This window comes from Mytilus trossulus, chromosome 9 (genome assembly GCF_036588685.1).
Source record: "Mytilus trossulus isolate FHL-02 chromosome 9, PNRI_Mtr1.1.1.hap1, whole genome shotgun sequence".
NCBI classification, from domain to species: domain Eukaryota; kingdom Metazoa; phylum Mollusca; class Bivalvia; order Mytilida; family Mytilidae; genus Mytilus; species Mytilus trossulus.
Window position 1 is genome coordinate 45667821 of NC_086381.1, and position 23212 is coordinate 45691032.

General features: G+C 32.3%; 1 protein-coding gene across 1 annotated transcript; it reads right to left on the bottom strand.

Moving 5' to 3' along the window:
• Positions 1–8573: 8573 nt before the first annotated feature.
• On the bottom strand, positions 8574–21909 carry LOC134684667 (uncharacterized). The gene is made up of 5 exons (XM_063543970.1): positions 21802–21909; positions 17923–20029; positions 17228–17459; positions 10455–12565; positions 8574–9262 (listed from the first exon to the last, which is right to left on the bottom strand). The coding sequence occupies exons 1-5, from the start codon at positions 21820–21822 to the stop codon at positions 8955–8957; spliced, it is 4779 nt and encodes a 1592-aa protein (XP_063400040.1). The 5' UTR covers positions 21823–21909; the 3' UTR covers positions 8574–8954.
• Between the last annotated feature and the right edge of the window lie 1303 nt (positions 21910–23212).

The window sequence follows — 23212 nt, forward strand, 5'->3', positions numbered from 1 at the left end:
CGAGTAGCACGTAGCAAAAGAGTAATCGACCACAAATTGATTGTATTAGAAACTGCATAACAAAATTACGCAGTGAAGTGCTAAAAAATTGAAACTGCACTTATGAGAAAAATATTCATACACAATTAATAATTCATTCAATTGATTATATACGGTGTGAGGGACGACATCAAAAGATCGCTGTAGGATAAAATAAAAATTAAATCAAATATTTTGGGGGTCGGGGGTCAACATTTCTGCAAGTTTTGTTAATCTAAAATCGATTTTACATATATCCCTATTGGTCAATTATTTTTTCCCAAATTAAGTTAAGAAGGGGGTGTGGGGGTCAATGAAAAACTATGTGAATAAAGTTTTTTATCCTTCATTGAACTTTTGATGTCGTCCCTAATGTATAAACATATAGATATATGATAATAACATAGGCATTTTACTCGAATGGATATGACGTTTACTTGATATTACTTGACTATAGTCCGAACCATAATTCACAGTCTGAACTTGTAATCGACGTGTTATCGACCAATACTAAACCATTTTATACGAGTCGGATTTATACTCGACATAATTATAACCATTCTTGACCAAGTCTGAACTATGCTCGACCTATTCTGAACCATACTTGACCTAGTCTAAACAGTACTCGACCAATTCTTAACAAACGTATACCTTTTTTTTATCTCTCTCTATTTATTTCATCGATTAAGGAATTGTTATATATATATAAATAAATATATATGTATATGTATAATATATTTAATGTTTATCTCATTTACAGTTAAAGTAAAATATGTTGATAAAATTTCTAGTTTGATTAAAAAATGTATGTTTTGAATTAAGTCTTCTTTGAATACTTTTCAATATCTACGATATCAATGTATAACTTTTAACCAATATTCAAATATCATTTAATGATAAAATATTGGTTTTTTTCACCAAATCAGAGGTTATAAATAGAATTGGATATAAAGGAACCTAAATGATTATTTAATTCACACATTAGCTTTGTTAAAAAACACAGTTTAATATATTATGTTTGTCAACTAAATACGTTGTGTATATTTTGTCCAAATAAAAGACATGACATAAAGAAAAAGAAAAATACGGTTTTTAGGTTTTGTGACTTTAGGATTGTTTTTTTTTCGTCAAGATTTGAGATTTTAGATAAAAACAATTAATACAAATTATTGTTAATATTCACGTTTTCGTAAAACCCTGCAAAGATCTAGAATACAGAATGAATGGAGCCGTTCTAAATAAAATAAAAAAGATGTGGTATGATTGCCAATGAGACTACCTCCAACAAAACACCAAATTTACAGCTATTGGTCACTGTACGTCCTTTAACAATGAAATATTAGTTAATATGTGTCATAGAAAGTCAAAAGCTAGTTATCAATAATACAATAATTCTAACATTTATAAAGGCTAGTTGTTGTCTAAGATATAAATATATGTGTTCTATGCATGCCAAAACATTAAACAAACTGACAAAAAATGTTTTCTACACACTTTCACTTATTCTAGGGTTCAATGGTTTGTTACACGTTATCATCTAGGGAAGCAGTTAGGGGTTTGTTTTGTAATTTGGTCTATTGAGGGGTTCTCTGAGGGACGAACAGAAAGAACATTTTTTAAATAATATATTAAATGAAAACAAAATATATGACTTTAGGAAGTTTTGTGGTATACACATGGGTCTCGAATTATGTTAATGGGATCATATTATCTACACAAGAATGTAGTCATGCTCAATTTCAACCTTGGTTATGACCGTTGACACTAAATTGAATTTAGAGAAAAAATTATAAATAATATAAATTGATAATTCCTAATTGTCCAACCACCCGACAGTTGAGAATGTTCGAATGTCTTGTAATGACGAAGAACAAACCCTTAAATGAAGGCAACAGTAGTATACCGCTGTTCAAAACTCATAAATCCATGGAAAAAAAACAAAATCGGGGTATCAAACTAAAACCGAGGGAAACGCATTAAATATAAGAGGAGAACAACGACATAACACCAAAACGTAACACACACAGAAACGGACCAAGCATCAGACAAAACACCACGAGAATAACAAATATAACATGAAAACCAAATACATGAATTTGGGATAGACAAGTACCGTGCCACGTCTTATCTCAATATCTCAAAAATAAGAGAAAACACAAACGACTCAACGTTAAAATGCAACACACACATAAACGAACAATAATATAACAATGCTTAAACCATACTATGTATATAATCACCCCTGATCATTGGGGATACACTTTCAACATGATGGTTTACAGGTTGCACTTTGTAAATACATCTGTTGCTCAAAACACGCCTCTTTTGGGGAGTAATTGAATATTCATAGAAAATTAATTTTGTTTACATACTGGTTCCCAGTTATGCTCTATGTGTTCCATTTTGCATAGACAGAACTTGGGAATGTTACCAGTAAATAAACACGTGCATATTGTTTACATTGATATCTGTGGTAACATTTCATTCGAGGTAGGGGTAGTTAAAAAAATTAGTGTACGTTTAAACTGTGAGACGTTCAGGGCATATACACGTTGAAAATATGCCGCACAGCCCTATATTTTGACCTTTGAAAAAAATTGTGGTGCATATGAACTTTCAATTCTAGGATAAGATTTTTTTCAAAACTTCATAGTAAAAGTGGTAAAAAATTTTCGTAAAAGGAGTTACTATGGGAAATTGCATTGTCAATTTTTACAGAAATGCAACCTACAAGTCAACATAATTTGAATGAAATATTTAGTAAGTCCCCAGAGATCATATTTGTCACTTGCCATTTGAGAAAATCAAATAGTAATGATGACTTCCTCTGAACGTTACATATACTATTCCTTAGGATTAACTTATAAATGATTTGAATGGCAAAGGGGATGATTTTCAATGCTCTTAGGGACGTTATGTGGGATACTTTGAAACGACATCCGTCAACACTCGTTATTCTTTAAATTATTTTAAAAAAGCATACTAATAAATGCATTTTTTGCAAATTAGTAAAACAAATTGTACCGTTGATTATTTTTTTTTGTATTCCGATGTGTTTATATTGCTTTTCAGCAGTCAGTCAAAAGATAGGAAGATAATTTCAGATTATTAAAGTTTGCATTGAAATAACGATACATTTGTGTGCTTAAATACGATACAAGTTACATCATAACAGGCATAATTTGTGAACGGAAAACAGAAAAATAATTTTAAACTTAAATTTAAATGTTTAACAATGAATGTTCACCGGGTTCAACTGCATAAATTGATAAATCAAGCGTCTTTGAATTATAAAACTGATGATGCCATGCAATTATCTATAGAAATACTAATTATCAAATTTACTTACAAGTTCCATTTCCTATTTTTTTGTCGCCATTGATAAATGTGACGTGTCTTGTTTGTTCATGAACATATGTTGCAGATTACATGCACACTTACTTATTACAAAATCAATGCAGAATATATCATGTAGAATAAGTCATTTAATCAACCAAAGATAAATCCTTGTTAAATGCATAAAATATCGTTTATTATTTAATATTTGTAAGTCTTATATTTGATACTTCTACACTTAGTATATAATAGATTAAAGCATTCAATGCAAGCAATGATTCCTCTTGAACAAGAGATATAAAAGGGACATTCAAACTCAAAAATCGAAAAAAAAAGACAACGCCATTGCTTAAAAAAAAAAAAGAAAAAAAAATCATACACTAGACAAAAAATTGTTGTTTGTATCGGTCTTAATGTCATCTTACGTGATACTAGATTTTTCCTTCAACTGCTGAACTGGTTATGACAAAAATTGACAGTCATGCTTGATATAACCAGTTTTACAAAAGAAAAAATAACGTTTTCAGATTATTTAACAAAAACGTCTTCTTTCTGAGAAGCTGCACAAGCATATTTGTATGTACTCTGATTTATTACAAAATGATGCTTTCAAAGTGAAACATTACAAAAAAAAATGCTGAGCGGACTAAGTCTCAAACACACATCGAGTTTTAGAGAATGTTGCCTTGAATTAGGACTTTACAAAGAATATAGGTAGACAAACTAAACCGTACTCAGTGTTTAACGGAGCCTTTTCGGATTGTTTCTCCTTAACTCTTATATTTTGCATTGAATTAATCTTTCTTTTAGTTATACTTTCATAAATTTACAGAAAGATGAAAATGAAAACTTTTTTGAAGCCTTTACAACAAATTATAACAGAAAGGAAGGCATTTAATGTATCTCTCTAGTAGCATGAAAAGGGATCTATTGAAACCTTCATGGAATCAGAAAATTTTCTTATGAATAGTTCATTCAGGTTGAATGCTTCAATTAATCATTTAATAAACTAACTTGTATAAATCTAAATACCGTAGAAAATTTTAATGTTTTAATTTTTTACACGAGCTTTTCAATTCACGAAAAAAACCCATCTGGAGCTGGAGTGGCAAACAAAATCAAATTCAAGTCGAACGAGTTATTTCTAAGTTTTTTTAATAGTCTTTTAGTTAATACACACAAGAGAGTCTGAATGACGATTACAAAATAGAGAAGAATAACAAAAACAAAATAATGATAAGAGAAAAATGAGCCAATCAAAATGAATTAAAATGATGGGGTGCTAAAAATTTAAAAAAAATACGTGTGTATTCCGCAGTCACCGACTTACACTTTATTATCTTACATCCATGACCTTCACATTGTCCAGATTGTTTCTAAAACCATCAGAACAAATACATATACAAATACACTTCCATTTGTGGTGTTTTAAAAAGAATTTAATGTGCTAGAAATTCAGGAAAATTTGGAAACAGATTAAAATAGATGTGGGACAAAGTCAACAGAAAAGAAAATAATGGGTAAAATAAAAAAAGAACAGAGTAAAATTGGCGAAATTATTTTAAAATACAGAAAGAATGACCCAGATCCAGACCCTTTACCATTTATTTCTACTTCCTTTTGAAGAGACTGTCGATAGTATAATGCTGATGATTACTACAGCTCATATTTTTCTGAGTGACGGCAACAATTATGAAATCTTCCAATTCTTAACATAGAGCATAACTTGTTTTATAATTAAAGATATGCAAAAAGCAGAGATCATTGACATTTAACCTATAAAAGAGGGACGAAAGATACTGAAGGGACAGACAAACTCATAAATTTTAAATAAACTGAAAATGCCATGGGTAAAAATGAAAAAGACAAACAGAAAAACAATAGTAAACAGGACACAACATAGAAAACTAAAGAATAAACAACACGAACCTCACCAAAACCTAGAGGTGATCTCAGGTGCTCCGGAAGGTAATGAGATCCTGCTCCACATGTGGCACTCGTCGTGTTGCTTATGTGATCCGGGAAATAGTCTAATTCGGTAGGTTACGTTCATGGGAGGGAAGGGGATTGTAGTTATGACGTAAGAACATATCCGATATCATTTGTAAAACGATAATTCCATAACTTGATATGGGAGGTATTGTGTAATGAAAACAATTTGTAAATAGACATGATATACAGTCAAATTTTAATAAAAAGTCACGTTAATGTATTATGTTAATCTTCTATTGTAAGCATGTAAGTTATACATAAAATTTATTTATGCTCACTGAATTCGATGTAAATAACATGTCGGAAGTAAACATATTCGATTCTAGAAACAAATGCTTTTTTTTAATATTGAATATAAAACTGAAATGTAAAGGAACATCCCTGAACAGAACATGTAAATGTAAACAATCTGAATTCACCGTGGGCGAGATTGCCGACATTGTATTCAGATAGACTGAAAAAACTTAATAACTAGTACGACAAAAATTCGGAAAGGAAACCAACTGAATAATACGGTCTTAACTAAATACAAAAAACTAAACATAACTTGTCAGGTGCAGAGCAAAGGCCGGGTGAAATAATCTTCCAATTACTACCAGTCTCCTTGGACCTCCATCCATTCAAAATTGACTCTGCGCCTAAGGATAGTAGAAGATAATTAATTTCTTTAAAATGTCTTGTTTTCTTTCAAATTAATAAAATTGTTAATTACTAAAAACTAAAATTATTTCAGGATGCTTATATCACAATAGTCCATAATATGTTAATACAGTGCTTAATAACGGAAATGTCCAATTCATAGAAACGCAAGTTTATTCCAAACTTTGCTGTACTGGTCCAATATTATGAAGGTCCTGCTTGGATACTGGTAACCATAATATCTCAATCAAATACAGCAAAAAAGTGCCTGAAAATATAAAACAAAAACAGCAGCTACTATTCTTATATGGGAGGGTGGGCGGGTTTTAAATAGTTTAACTAATTTATGTAACACCTGCTTTCTAGTCGACAGCAAATTAAGAAGTCCTGAATACGGGAATTCCAAAATTATAATTCAAGCTGATACGGGAATTCCAAAATACTGATTCAAGATGAGAGCTCCCTCTATGGCCATTCCGAATATGGCAACGAGCTTCAGGCTTCAACACTCTATTTTAAGCCTAAATTGCTTGTCATATAGGTGGCCCTGTTTTCTGACCTCGTTGCCGCTAATCTTATATCGCACATATATTTAGACAATTCCTGTGCCCATGTACTGTTTTTCTCAATGTAGACACTCATAAAAACCATGAATGCTGAAGTCCATTCATTTATGGACAAATAAACACTCGACGATCTTTTTTCAATGCAAATTTTTCCCCTTTTTTAATTTCAAATCGCCCTCGTCTACCTCTTCCATTGCTCTTTGCGTTCTCAAAAGAGAATGAATCTAAATAAACTTTCTCTCTCAAATTTTTTCCTTAATTTTAAAAGGCACGTGTTCTTCCACTGTGTCATGAATGCTAGATTCTTGTGATGGAGTGAAATCAATGGAATTATTTGCAATTTCAAAGTTTTGGTGTAACGGGTCGTGCCTTAAAGCGGGAAACGCCCGTGGATCCTTCTCCGACTCATTACCTGATGAAAAATCAGTGGTTTCCACCGGTCACTCTGCCACCACGTGTCCGACCCCTTGTGGTTTTTTTTTGGCAGTTCTGTTCTGACCAGGTCCGTGCTTCTTTTGGGGGATTTCTTCTTTCTGCACTCTCTGTCCTCCTGTCCTGCTAGCCGCTCTTCTCTTCTTTCTCATGACCTTTGATGGCGATCCTATATCATTTCCCTTGTTTGGCATCTTTTCTTTTTGTTTTAAATAGTTTAATTAATTAGTGTAACACCTGCTTTCTAGTCGACAGCAAATTAACATGTGCCCGATACGGGAATTCCAAAATTCGAATTCAAGCGGATACGGGAATTCCAAAATTCGAATTCAAGCGGATACGGAAATTCCAAAATTCTGATTCAAGCTACGAGCTTTCTCTATGGTCTTGCCGAATATGGCAATGATCTACAGGCTACAAGATCCACGCACCTACACAAATATTTTATTAAATTAAACCAGATTATTGAAAATATATTTTTTTTTTATAATTTCTATTAACTAACAAACGATCACCACTAAACCAAATAATACCCAATCGTTTGTAATAAAACTTTTAAAAAGGCCTAGTATGATATTGAATTTATATGACCCATTAATATTTTGAAAATAATAAAACAAAATCATTATTGTTGAAAAAAACTGACCTAACACAAAATATATCTATATACAATGTACATTCAATATTAATCAAACACCTGGTATATTAGTCGTGGTATACTTCAAACATGTACATACCAGATACAACGTGGTCTTTTTAAATAGTCTGTACATTTAACGATCAACTATTTTTATCTATTATCAACATTTACTGACTGTTTACATGGTCCATTACCGACAGCTATAAGTAACATTTACAGCCCAATTACACAGTCTATAAGTATAACGTAGTGATCCAATTATGGCTCGTCAGTAATATATATCGAAAAACTAAATGGTTTGTTACCATCAAATGTTGACCAAATAATGATCTAGTGACCAAATACGTGGTCTTTAAGTAATACGAATCACCCAAATACATGGTATGCAACTAACATATGTTCATTCCAATAGATGTTCTTTAAGTATCATGTATCATATTTATGACTATATACTTGGTATATTGTTAACTTCTATTCACAAAAAATACATGATATGTTACTAAAATTCATCGCCTAATTAGATTGTCTATGAGAAACACAAAATTACCATGAACACGGTGAATGAGTACCATTTATTGAACAAACAAGGGTCTGGTAACAAATATATATTGACAAATTCCATGGTCTGTAAGTAAGATTTAAACACCAAATATATGGTTTATACTGACCAGCTGCATAATTGTGTAGAAAACTGTGTGTTTTTAAATCTTTTACAGTTTTTTTTTTAAATACAATACAATGTATTGTGTTTCTGAATTTTCAGTTACCACCCGTGCCCACCGTAAAGTTTTTCTGAGTATAAGTTGTCAAAGATAAATACAAACTTTGAAATCGACATATGCTGTTACGACATACTTCTGTGATAAACCTTTTGAACATGAGCAATTTCTTATTATATAAGTTAACAAAAAAAAATTAGATGCAAATGAATAATTTGATGGTAAGCTGATTTCCAAGAAGGTTTTTTAATCATTTTAAGCATATTAAATATGAATGCATTCATGCAAAGAAGACACTAATAATGAAAGCAAGCGGTGATTATTATGATTTTAAAAAATCAGGTAAATTTTATACACCTTCTCATTGACTACACATGCAGATCACATTAAGATATTTCAAAACATGAGAATACACATATGAATAATACAAATTAAAAACAAAGAATAACGGCGTCTCTTGACACTGAATCAGTCAAATATGCACGGCAAATGAGCACAGAAACAGCGTTATGTATACTCGTTCTCCAAATCAAAATTACTAGTACAATGAAGCCTTTAGTATTAACAAAATAAGAATAGAACGATCATGAGTATGATTTTGTCTTCAATTAATCAGTTTTCTTGTAAAGCCAACTTCAAATGTTGAATTTCGAAAGGAATGTTCATCTCGACAGTGAAATCAAAATACGATAAACGTTTATCATCTATCTCCGAAGGCACGTCACACGTTTCAAGTAAAATGATAAATAGAGAGTCCGATCTTTTCTGTAGTATTTCTGTAACTATCGGCTTTAACAAACACCATTCCCTCGTCAGTAAGTCTTTAGATAGAAAAAGTATGCTTGTTCGACTTTTATTGATACCGTCTATGGTAGTCTTCAACAACGATGAACCGGATTCATAATCGATATCAGGAAAACCTAAAATAATTTAAAGTATGAGAATTGAATTGGGAATATGTCAAATAGACAACAACTTAAACAACTTTTCCAATTGTGAACTTTCCATTTCTAAGTAGCAACATTCCAGCAGCACCTGCATACGGGGTATATATCTCCCAATTGATACGATATTCCCGTGCTTGCGTTTCCTATCATGATTTTCTTGATAGAGGGTTACTGCTCACAAGGAAGCTATTAAACCAAGAGTTCCAAATGGTGAAGTTGAAATCATCCCTTCGTAAATTTTACGGACGCCATCACGAGTTGGTTGACCGTTATGGAATAACCCTTTCACAAATTATATCGGATATGTTCCTTACGACGTAACTACAATCCCCTTCCTTTCATGAATTTGACCTACCGAATTAGAATATTTACCGTATTTGTAATCACATAAGCAACACGACGGGTGCTGCATGTGGAGCAGGATCTGCTTACTCTTCCGGAGCACCTGAGATCACCCCTAGTTTTTGGTGGGGTTCGTGTTGTTTATTCTTTAGTTTTCTATGTTGTGTCATGTGTATTATTGTTTTTCTGTTTTTCTTTTTCATTTTTAGCCATGGTGTTGTCAGTTTGTTTAAGATTTACGAGTTTGACTGTCCCTTTGGTATCTTTCGTCCCTCTTTTATACAAAAATAAACATTGCATCTAAGTTTAAATTGTCGTTTTGTAATAATTGTTTTAACCAATTAATGTATGCTTATAAATGTATAACTATGACAAAACAAATACGTGTGTCATATTCTACAGTCACATGTCAGTTTCAGCAAATAACGTGAGTAATTGCTTTATTCACTTACGGTGAACACCTTATTTATATATTCTGGCGAAGAACAAATTTCGATATGCTGTGTGCACAGTTGTAGGACGAAGACCATGAAGATAGATGCCTGACAATTAAGACAGCCACCGAAGGTATATGTATGTTACAAAACGGTAAAATCTTATATTGAAACAGGCAACATTGTCGTTCATCAAACAGTTGCATTTGTTCTATTTACCGAAAGAAGAGTTTGTATGGTTACCTACGTGAGAATTTGATATTAATTTTAGTAAAGACTGAACATGAACACATTTGAATCCTACTATATTTTGAATACCAGTACCAAAGAATCCCAACTGACAAAATGTCTTGTAAAATTACATATATTCTTAAAGTTAATATTACTACCTGCAAATGTACTGTCACCATCGACCATTTGTATGCTTAGCTGTTGCTGTAGGAAGCATTGAATCCAACCAGAATTAACTTTACTCATAATAAAACAGTAATCAAATGTATAGTTCTGATGGACATCCGCAGGTTTAATTCCAATTGGAATTCGTTGATACAGGTTTGTTTCGTTTACGTCATATTCAAAGTTACGTGTTGTAGATTTGCTGTACCCAGCAGCACTGAACTGATCAGCGGTTATAATATTTTTCCTGAATAAGATAGTTTTCAAACACTTTGCGATTTCAACCTGCTGAGTTGTAAGCGGAAATGTTTGTAAGAAAGTTAGAAATTTCGAAAGACTTCTACGATAGTCCTCCCCATGAAAGTTAGGCACTAAATCACGAAGAAATTCTACACCTTTTCTTTTGCTTGCTATAAATGTTAAGACATGAATGAGCTCCTCGTACACAATTGAGCTGTCTACCGTGTCTACTAATCGCAATATAGAAAAGCATATATTTTTAATATTTCCAATGGTATCAGACAACATTAGAGCTAATTTATGCCATTCTGTAGCGGTCCTAAAATCTCCTAAATCAAAATAGATTATTCCAAGTGAAAAGGCTGTATAATAAGTATAACCCTTTGCACGAACGCACTGGTTAAGATAATCTAGGGCTGAATTCAAGTACCCGTTGCTTATAATGGCTTCTGGTCCGTTAAGGTAGTATTTTGGAAATTTAGCAAGTCTCTGGCAAATTTCAGCGATAGTACATACATCCCTCACGCTCAAATTCTTCTTTATTAGAGCTTTCCCGTCCTCTAGTGCCTTTTTTAAGACATCTTCTTTTCTATCAAGGGGAACACATTCCAAAGCGGACATCTCTAAATATACTTTCATTCTTGTCGAAAAGGTGACTTGATGCATGCAAGGGCTTAGTGATATAGAGAACGATAACACTTGCTCAGCTCTGGATAGATATTCAAAGCTTTTCTCCCCATCTCTAGCCGAACCATACTTGACCAATATCCACAGACTCATACCTTCTCGACGAAGAACAACCTCATCGTTTGGTAGTTCATCGTTAGCATGTTTAAATGATAACAATGGAATCTTGAGTATGGATTTGAATTGTTCATCGTTACTCAATAAGCTATATTTTGGATTGACATCCGACGTTGAAATTAGTATATAACCAATATATGCATATGAGCGAGCTCTATATATGGTAAAACATCCGTTGGTTTTTGGTAAGTTCACAATTACTTGCCAAAATAGTTGAACAGCTTTTTGACACATTGGTAATTTGTTGTAGTCGGCAGCCTTAATGCCCGGCATTCTGCTGCAAGCCATTGCATAGTAAAATTCCCAAATGATGTAGTGTTCTTTGGGATACGAAGTAGTTGCGAGATATTGTAGGCCTTTTTTCAGCATTTCCACACTGGACTTCTTTTTGTCAACGAAGCTGTTTGTTGTTTTACAGCTAAGAGCTTGAAACAATAGTCTTCGTGCACCCATGGCGTTATTGGAGGCCTGGCAAAGAGAATATTTAGCTCGTCCTACTGCAGTACTCTTTTCAACTTTAATAAGTTCTAAACATTCTGCTAACTTTTTTTGTGCTTCAAGTCCGTCTTCTGTATATTCTTCAAACAACTCAGCATACCCTTGTTCAAGGACACAAACTGCCTTTTCTTTGATGTCATTTGGATCACTCTCTTTCAATATTTTATCTATTTTCTCTTCGATTGTTATAGCCTTGTCTACTAAATTACTATTTCTGTACAAAACTGCAAGGTCAGCTAATGTATTTAAGTGATTTGGGTTACGTTTCATTATCAGTTCAAGCTTTTCAATATTGTTAGGTAAATATCTTTGTTTACGTAATGGATTATCCAATACAATTATCATCAAATCTATAAAATCATGTACTATTGGATGATCTTTCTCTTTCGCATTGTGTAAAACTATCTTCCGATGTTCGATACGCGTCTGATTTGATGAACACATAAGTTTTAATTTCATTTGGAATAAGCCGGGAAATATTGCATCGAATTTTGGTTTATTTATATCCATATTATCGTCCTTTTCATGCATAAGAAACAGAATGTGTTTACAAATTTTGATTCTGTAATGAAAGAAGTGAAATTAAAATATCATATTGTTAAAACGAAAACAATATACAGTATGAACGTATGCGTCCCACGAGATTTGCATTGATATATAACTGTTGACTAAATAGAAACTAAACTACAAACATAATTGATTTATTGAATACTTGTTCAGTCAAAAACTTGAAGATACACGCTTTAAATACATGTTTACAAGTACTAGTGAACAGCTGAGTTGAATATGAACATTTTAGTAGATATTTGATTTCATTGTTTTACCAATCTGTGCTCACAAAGCCTATAGACAATTTGTAATTCGTTGAACATTTGAATTCGGGGTTCACCTGTACCAGTGAATGCCACGACATTTGGTATCCAACGAACAATAATGAGTCCCCCCGTATGGCAAAACAAAGAGCAGTAATTGAATGATTTGTTTTCACCTTTGTTTACTTTGATTGATGATTTAAAACTTAAAAGGATACTAGGTGCTAATGTAAATCGTGATACACTGGGAAAAAAAAACATAAGTTAAAAAAATATCATAACTCGTTGCAAATAAAGAATCATTTATCATGGAAAGTTAGTAATTTTCAACTGATTTATAAAATAATATTGTCAAAACTTCTTTAATTGACTATTAAATATTTTCTTTTATGGTTCGTTTAAAATAAAAAAAAATGATTTAAAACACTGACCATATCATAGTGTATCTAACACATTCTAACTCGTTGTAATTGAATCCCTGTAATACATGTACTGGCTAGCAGGACAAGCCAGACGAAAACTACGTAATAAATTTCTTATGAATCATGTCTTTTATTTCAATCTTTGGAACATTGACATTAGTTGAATAAGTATTATTTCGTAAAGCAATATACTAATTGTGTCAAGCATTTATTTTAAATGGGAAGCCAATGAACTTGAAATAAAGTTGGCATATACCCATATAGAAGACATTTAAATTAAAACCTATGTCTGTTCGGATATATTTTCAATAAACGTATGACTTTTAACATATATTATATACATTATACAAAAAACACTACGATACTGCTTAAAATATTAACAAAACACTGTAATATATACTTCAATATGTATGAATTTACGACTGGATTCATTTTGTTCAAAGTTTTGGAAATAGATTTGAATTATAAAATTGAGAATGGAAATAGGGAATGTGTCAAAGAGACAACAATCCGACCTTAAAAAAACAACCGCAGAAGGCCACCAACAGGTCTATAATGTAGCGAGTAATTCCCGCACCGGAAGCGTCCTTCTGCAGGCCCCTAAACAAATTAAACATATTCGTACATTGCGTACGGTTTCGAAATTGAAGGAAGGAAAACTAGTAAACTTGTATGAGGTTGTTTAAACAGTTTGTAAAGGGAGGCTAGTACATCAAAACTTCGAAAATTACACAGAGATTATATCAGAGTTATTGACAAGGCTGGTAGATCATATAGTACATGTACATTGAACTTGTAAATCCTTACCTGGCAATAAGAAAAATTCGCAAGGACACAAACGTAGAAAAACAAAGTTTTCTGTTACGAAAACTTCAATGCGTGGAATTCTTTGTTGTATTGCTTTCTTTTAAGCAGTAACCCTATGAGAAAAATCCCAATACAAAATAAGAGTTGTAGAAATATAGATTCCACAACTGCAACAAGAGTGTTACGATGTTTCTCTACTCGAGACAGTTAAATTTTAATATTTAAAGCGCGAGGCTAGGTAAGTGACATTTCACTGTTGAGAGTAGTGAAAATCCGTAATACACGAGTTATAGTGGTGAAATCTGACTCTATATGATTTTTATCCTTCCTTTCAACGATTTGATGAAAGTTGTGTACTTTTTATTTGACGTCATCAGACATAGTCGCCTTGTTTGTGAAGACACAATAGGAAAACTCAGATCAAACAAAGAAAAAAAAATTCACAACTCGACCAAGCCTTTTCCGGGAAGAGATTTTCACTAGTGAGGAGAAATACTTTTCTCACACTGGTCAAGAAACGTGAAACTACTACAAATGTGAGAGAATATCGTATCAAATTGTTGATAATATTCATCGTATACAGGTTCTGTTAGTATGCTGTTACATATAAATTTAAAGAAGAATTATTTTCTATTTAATTTTAAGGTTTCAATCCTATCTGATCCCCACTGCCTATTGTGATATGTTAGCCAACATGCGAGACATACTTAAATGAATCTTGTACAAAACTGTAAATTTGATGAGATATAGGCGTACATAATATTAACCCAACTTTGAATTATTTAGTTGGACTAACAAGGTCAACATCCATATAGCGCAATTATAAGTAAAATTGGGTAAACATAATGCGTTTGTCATCTTTGTGCAGTATATAATTAGTCAATCGAATAATTTAAATTACTCTTGTATATAACAGTTTTTTGTGAGATTACCTTCTTTAGATGCACAATCCGGAAGGCAAAAATTACTACCTACCACCAACATGACCTAGGTCACACATTGAAAAAAAAGTTATTGTGAAAAAGTCACTAATATATACTTTAATATGTTAAAATTTTGTTCAAAGTTTTGGAAATATATTTTGAACTAGAACATATTCGTAAATAGCGTACGGTTTCGAAATTGAAGGAATGAAAACAAGGTAAACTTGTATGAGTTTGTTTACACAGTTTTTATAGCTAGTATATTAAAGTAATAGTACAACTCAAAAATGACAGTGCCTTGGGTTAAAAAAACGACCAAAGTACAAACAATAGATTTCAACAGACAGCATTGATGCTGGGACTAAGAAACAGCAATCGTATAAATAACACAGCGATATTATGAGCATTATGGCCACTAATGGGGCTTCAATGCAGCGAGAAACTCCCGCAACCGGAGGCGTCCTTCGGCTGGCCCCGAAACAAATATGTCTACAGCCCTTGGATGGTGTAGACTTCCCATCAACGAGTATAGTGTAATGGTGTATTGCATATGGTGTAATTGTAGGAGGTGAATGGTGCTTTAGTGTATGGTGTAAGAGGAATGGTGTGATGGTGTAACGTGCGATGGGGAATGGTGTAAGGAGAATGGTGTGATGGTCTAACGTGCGATCGGGAATCGTGTGAATGACTGGTGTACGATATTTAATACTATGCAAATAATAATAAGAACTGATTTTTAATTTTTAACATTACTAAAGCATGTTAATTTACAATATTTTAATCAAAATTCGTTTTTAAATAAATAAATATTTTCAATAGCTATATTTGAAATTAAATTGCATTAGGCTGTAATGTGTAACATGTTTGATGCAAAGATGTAAAGTATATGATGTAATGGTACAGGATGTATGGTATAATGATGTATAATGAATGGTATTAAGGTGTATGGTGTTGGTAGGAGGTTAAGACCATCCAAGGACGGTACATATTGAAGTTCAATCGTAAATAGTCATATTTAGTAATAGTAAAATGCTTATGACCTTCTGTTGTTGTTTGTTCTACGGTCGGGTGGTTGTCTCTTTGACACATTCCCCATTTCCATTCTCAATTTTATCATAATTATATACATTACAATTCTTAGAACAGAGGTTGATCTATGCAAATTCATCATAACAACTAGACATTATAGAGAAGCTCTTGCCTAATATCGTAGATCCTTTAAACAAATTTAAATACAACCTCAATCATTAGAAATATTTATTTGGACTTAAGCTTGTTTTGAAGTCAAATTCAAAATAAAAAAAAAAACACACACACCCTCAACAAGTGAATATAAATAAACAAATAACCATATAACTATGTCATCTAATGTTACATGTAAAATAATAACTATTATGTTTGCTGTCTTTTGTGTAGATTGTTCATGTTGTGCGATTCTAGAAATAGCTGAACGTTGTTGTTCAGCTTTATTGAATATAAGTTGTCGAATCTAATTTCAGACTTTTAACTCCGGTGTTATCGCAAGACATTCTTCTAAAACAACTTTCAAACAAAAACACATATCTTATTACCATAATTATTATTATAGTAAGCAGTGTAAACAAAAAATGCAAATGAATAATATGCCGCTTAACAGATTTCTCTGTGGCATTGCTTTTTTTATCATCTTAAGCGTACAGTAGTTACCCGAAATTTAGCTGAAATGGCCAAAAAGATATAAACGGCATTTGAAAAAGATTAATAAACATTGAATAAAGATTGACAAATACAAAAACATTTTTTAATGCATTTCATTCCATATGAAATCATTTTAATACCAGTCAAATAGTAGTAGAAATTATGAATAAATCTCTTCAAAGTAAACAAAAATATTGGGAGCAAGCGGCAATTTATATAAATTTGTAAACACCACTATTGAAATGTCATACCCTCCTGTTGTGCAACGCATGTATATCACACTTAAATATATCAAAACATGGATATAAGCATGTGTTTAATACCAATTCAAAAACAAAGGATATAGGATATCTCTTCACGACAAACATATCATTGTTATTTTTTTCACGGCAGAGAGGTAACAGCGGTATCATTACTGTTCTTCAAATCAAAATCATAGTGACGCCTACAGAAATCATAATATTAGGAATGGAGCGACTGTCTGATTTTGTCTACATCATAAGTCAATCAGTTTTCAACCAAAGCCAACTTCAAATGTTGAATTTCGAAAGGAATCTTCATTTCATCAGTGAAATCAAAGTACGATAAGTGTTTATCATCAATCTCCGACGGCACATCACACTTTTCAAGTAAAATGATCAATAAACAGTCTGATCTTTTCTGTAGTGTTTCCAGAATTATATGTTTCAACAGACTCCAATCTCTTGTCAGAAAGTTTTTGGAAAGAACTAGTATGCTTTTCCGACTTTTCTTTATACCATTCATAGTCGTCTCTAATAACGTTGCACAGGAGTCAAAATCAATACCAGGAAAACCTAAAAAGAATTACACATATCTTAACAGTAAGCTCACTTAATACATATATTCGTTTGTTTCTTTTCCTAATCATGTTAAACAATAAAGATATGCATGGATGTATCTATTGACAAAACAATATTCTAGTTATGTGTTTTTTTCATTTACTCAAAGAAAAAATTATTCACATATCACAATAGTGTGGTTTTCCTTACGGCAAATAATTTATTGATTTTTGAAGTTTGAAACATGTTTTATACTGACTATTCAAGACTACAGGGATAATGTATGGCTACCTGCATTAGCATTTAATGTATATCATAGATTTTCATCATGCACGACTGCATACCTCACAGTTAGAGAAAACAAGTGTCTTGTCGCCAAATAACACCTTTTGAAAGTAAGAACATAACTTGTTTGATACTTTCTGTTATTTGAATGGAGATTTATGATAAGCTTGGTAATATAATATGTAATTGCTACCTGTAAAGATCATATCACTGTCGAACATTGGTATGCTAAGCTGATGTTGAAGAAAACATTGAACCCAACCAGTATCAGCTCCACTCGTGATGATACAGAAATCATATCTCCAGTTGTGTTGAACATCCACAGGCTCAGTCTTCATTTCAACACGTTGATACACAATTTCCGGATTTACGTCATATTCAACGGCATGGTTGGTAGATATAACGTACTGACTGTTATCAAACTGCTCAGCATGTGTGACGCCTTTCCTGATTAAATTAGATTTCAAACTCTCAGCTATTAGAACCTGCTCTGCCGTGAGTGGGAAAGTTTGCAAGAAAATCAAAAAGTTTGAAAGTTTTCTTAGATAGTCATCCCCGTGAACTTTTGGCACTAATTTACGAAGGAATTCTACGTCTTTTAGTTTCCTAGCTATATATGTTAACGCATGAATGAGCTCGTCATACATAATTGATTCTTCTTGTTGCGATCTCAAAATAGAAAATAATAATTGTTGGATATTTCCATTTCCGAACTTAAAATTTGACATCATGAATGCTCTCTTATGCCATTCTGATGCGGTCCTAAATTCTCCTAAATCAAAATATGTTGCCCCAAAGGTGAATGCTGTGAAATAATTTTGACCCTTTGCGTTAAAGCACTGGTTGAGGTAATCAAGGGCTGCATGTAAGTACTCATTGTTGGAAACGGCTTCTGGTCCATTCCGGTAAAATTTCGGAAGCTTTGCAAGTCTTTGACAAATTTCAGCAACTTTACATACATCTTTTGCGTTCAAGTTTAGCCTTACTGACGTTTTCCCGTCATCTAACGCCTTCTTTAATAAATCTTCCCTTCTGCCAATAGGACAACCTTCCAAAGAGGACATTTCCAAAAATACTTTCATTCTGGTGGAAAAATCAAAACGGCGAAGGCAAGGGTTTTGTAATATGGAAGACGATAATTGTCTTTCAGATTTTTCCAGATATTCGATGTTTTTAACCGGACCGAACTTGTACAATAACCAAAGACTCATTCCCTCTCGACTAAGAACAACTTCATCATCAGACAGTTCATTATTAGCCCATTGAAAAGAAGACAGCGGATTCCTGAGAAGGGCTTGAAATTGTTTGTCATTTTCATATGAGCTGTAACTTGGGTAGGTATCGGAGGGTTTATGTGGGGAAATAAGAATATGGCCAATATACGCATAGGAACGAGCTCTATAAATAGTGAAGCATTCATTGTCCTTTGGTAAGTTCTCAATTACTGACCAGAAGAGATTAATAGCTGTCTCACTTATGGATGTTTTGTTGCTTGTGGCTACTTCAATGTCAGGCATTCTACTGTAAGCCATTGCATAGTAAAATTTCCAAATGTAATATTTTTCTTTCGGATAAGAAGTATTTGAGAGATATTGCAACCCTTTTTCGAGCAATTCCACGCTAGAATTTTTATCAAAGAAAATGTCATTTGTTTTACAGTTAAGTGCTTGAAACATTAGTCGTCGTGCATCCAGTGTGTAATTTGAGGCCTGACAAAGAAAATTTTTCTTCTCTCCTAAAGCAGTTCTTTGTTCATCCTTGATTAGTTGTAAAGATTCAAGTAACATTTGCTGTGCTTCAATTCCGCTTCCGGTGTAATCTTCAAATAAAGAAGCATAACCTTGTTCAAGGACACAAATAGCCTTTTCAATAATGTCATTCGGATCACTGCTTTTCAAGATTTTATCTATTCTCTCTTCTAATATCACCGCCTTTTCTGCTAAGTTGTTGTTTCTATTTAACAGTTCAAGGTCAGCTAATGTATTTAAATGATTTTTGTTGTGCCTCATCTTACGTTCAAGCTTTTCAAAATGCTTCGCCTTGTTTCTACGTTTTTGTGATGGACTATCTACTATAATCATCATTAACTCAACAACATCTTGAACCACTGGATGTTCTTTCTCTTTCGCATTGTGCAGAGATCTTTTACGATTATCGATCCACGCTTGATTTGATGTGTGCCTTGGGTTCAATTTCCTATTTAATAAGCCGGGACATATGTCGTTCAATTCTGGTTTCTTGGTCTCCATTTCGTTTCCGTTTCTAATATTGAAAGCAGCAGTTGGTAAAGAGTATTTTTCCTGCAACACAAAAAAGTATTCAGGTATTAAGATGTCGTTCAATTATTTGTACTTATCAGATGTACCAAAACAAAAGAACAGATGTTAATTGATATTAAAATAAAGGCAAATGTAGTATACCGCTCTTCAAAACTAAAACTGAGGATAAAACATCAACTATATGAGAAAAGCAACGAAATTACAGAACACAGAAGTGCAATAAAAAAAACAAATAACAATGTAACATACTTTTTAGTACATAGAAACGAGCGGTTAGATAACAACTCATATACTCCTAACTTGGTACAGGACATTTTAAAATAAAATGGAGGGTTGAATCTGATTGTGTAGCTAACTAAACTTCTGCGCTTTATGACAATACTTGAACTCATAAAAAAAACTGTATATATGAAATGAAAAATAAACAGGGGGGTTATCAGCATATTACTTTGCATTATTCTATGATTGTAGTTCATCATATGTTCAGTTTATTATAATTGTGTATAGCTAGTAATCACTCATCATAAACAATACCTAAAATAAATGATAAAGCGTAAAATAGATGATTATAATATCTTACGTAATGTTTAAATCCTCAAATCAATATAAAGTGCTACATATATTTAAAACTTACCAATTATCAGACCAAAGTGTATTTAACCTCTTATCTGACTCAGCGTACTATATATACATTTTAAAAGGTAGTAGTAAGTCGATAATGAAACGGCGGCATTTTAAGTTCTTATCTTTTTATGACTAGATTTTGTCTAATTGAATTTTCCGAAAATGCGAATTACTTTTCTTGTGATTTATAATACGACATTGAATAATTTATGGTAACTGGGTTTTTCGAAAAATGAACTTAAAAAAATAAATCACGTAATACGCAGATTAATCCGATAAGAAACCATTTATGTTAGAGTTGTCCTAATCGATGGTATAATAAGCCCAATAGAAAGAAAGTATGTGTTGATATAAATTATCATTGAAGTGGTATACTATAATTTTAAATTATTTGACATACAGAAGTCTTCCTTTCAAATGTAAAGATTGTTAACATGGGATTTGACTACATTTTCTTTCAGTATGCGACATGCAGCTTCAAATTAAGCAAGCTACATGTATAAAGCCAAGTTTAATCTTTAATTTTCTATTCATCGAAAGACCTGTAATAAGTCTAAGGACTCTGACAGTTGTGTGGCATATGTAAAAGAGAGGCAAAACATACCGAAAATATTATCAAACTAAATAGGACGAAACATATCTGTGATTATGTTTAATATAAAGCATTCTGTCAAGCCATAACCATGGTGTAACTACAGATTAAGAAAAAAACAAACATTACAGATTGCAAACAGCTAAACAGTGAAGCTATCGTTGCAATGCAAATGCCTTCACGGGCAATCACAAAAAACGTGTTTGTCAAAATGTTTGATGGTCCTTGACACAACTTACAATTAAAACCATCAAAGTATAATATTTAAGTATAAACCGAACGCATTATTTCCTAAATATTAAATGATAGACATCTGTGTTCTTAATACCATACATACATAAGTACATACCAAGATCAGTATTATTTAAAATCAGTTAGCCTTTGTTATTGTACAGGAACATTAAAATGTTCAACTGATTTGTTTTAAAAATGAATGTTCGATATTATTTTTTTGTTCAAACTTCTATGACTAACTGTTGATCATATTTTCATTTAAATAGCTTATGTCTTCAGCTTTTACACATTCGACATTAACATGATTAACAAAAAAGTAAATTGATTGTTAAACAGAACTTACGTAAAAATTGGTTCCCCACATCAATATGCATCACTTTACAAGGTTATTCCTACATGTTACCAATTAGCTGACCAAAGTATTGCTAACCTGTTATCTGACTCACCGTACTTTATATACGTAGTAAAGGGAAATATTAAATCTAGAGGTTAAAGCCGGCGTTTTTAGTCCTTATCTATTTATGACTAAACTTTGTATTTTCGGGAAATTATTTTGTTTTAATTTCATAAAATGACGTTCACTGATTTAAGGAAATAGAGTTCCTCAATATCTTTTGGTTTACGTGTATTTTAAAAATGACACCACTAACACGCAGATACAATCAAAAGGATGCCACTGCTGGAAGAGTTATCACCGGGCCAGTAGTCAGAACGTGTGTTGACATGAATTGTCAATGACATGGTAAACCTACGATTTTGAATTTTGCGGCATGTTCGACGACAAAAGACTTTTTCCAGAAAGATATTAATTCTAAAGTAGTTGGCAAATTTTTTCAGCAATTTTAGTTCGCATTGCATCTTCGAAATGTATACGACTGTGACACATGACAGCTATTAATCTATAATTTTCTACATAAGGACATGCCCGTATCAAGTCATGTCAGGATAAAAACTATTGTTTTCCAGATTTTCTTGCACTTTGAAAACTACGGTTAACAAGACGTTCACATTAAAGAAATTAAACGCAAAACTATCAATGGAATATTTGCAACTTATACACTACGCTTTGTTTTAAATTTGGCAGAAGTAAAACAGTTCGATTTGTTGACGTACAAAATGAATGTTTTTGCCATTTACGATTATTATATTTTATAAAAAAAAGATAATGTCTTAGCAGAATTATATCACCACATAATATATACAAAACATTTTAATGTTGATTTTCAACTAATAGTAAATACAAATGTTTGTTTTTACTTCATTTTTTATTTTTTAGAGAGGGACAATAGTGGTTACTGTAGTTTGCGAAGTGTAAGCCGAAATAAACTTGAAAAACATAAACAAAAACAGACAAAAATTAAACATATATTTAACATATAAATAAAGGCAACAGTAGTATACTGCTGTTCAAAACTCATAAATTCATGGACAAAAAACAAAATCGGGGTAACAAACTAAAACCGAGGGAAACGCATTAAATATAAGAGGATAACAACGACACACACAGAAACGGACCAAGCAACAGACAAAACACCACGAGAATAACAAATATAACATCAAAACCAAATACATATATAACTCGTCATTGGACAGTAACAATTGTGCATAAGACAAAAACAAGTAGTAAGTTTTTTGTTGCATACATTTATTTATATGCAAAACGCAAAAAAAAAAAGTATTAAATTGAAAAATTTAAGAGCGCATCATGTGCTTGGAGATAAACGAAATAAACATGCGTGTTATCTGTCATCAAG

Excerpts from the sequence above, each read along its gene's own strand:
- LOC134684667 (XM_063543970.1), bottom strand. The coding sequence starts at position 21,822 with ATGTGGGGAACCAATTTTTAC. Across the intron at positions 17,460-17,922 it reads CAGTGATATGATCTTTACAG|GTTTTCCTGGTATTGATTTT; the intron begins GTAGCAATTACA and ends AATTCTTTTTAG. Across the intron at positions 12,566-17,227 it reads ATTGATGATAAACACTTATC|AATCAAAATTTGTAAACACA; the intron begins GTACTTTGATTT and ends CTTTCATTACAG.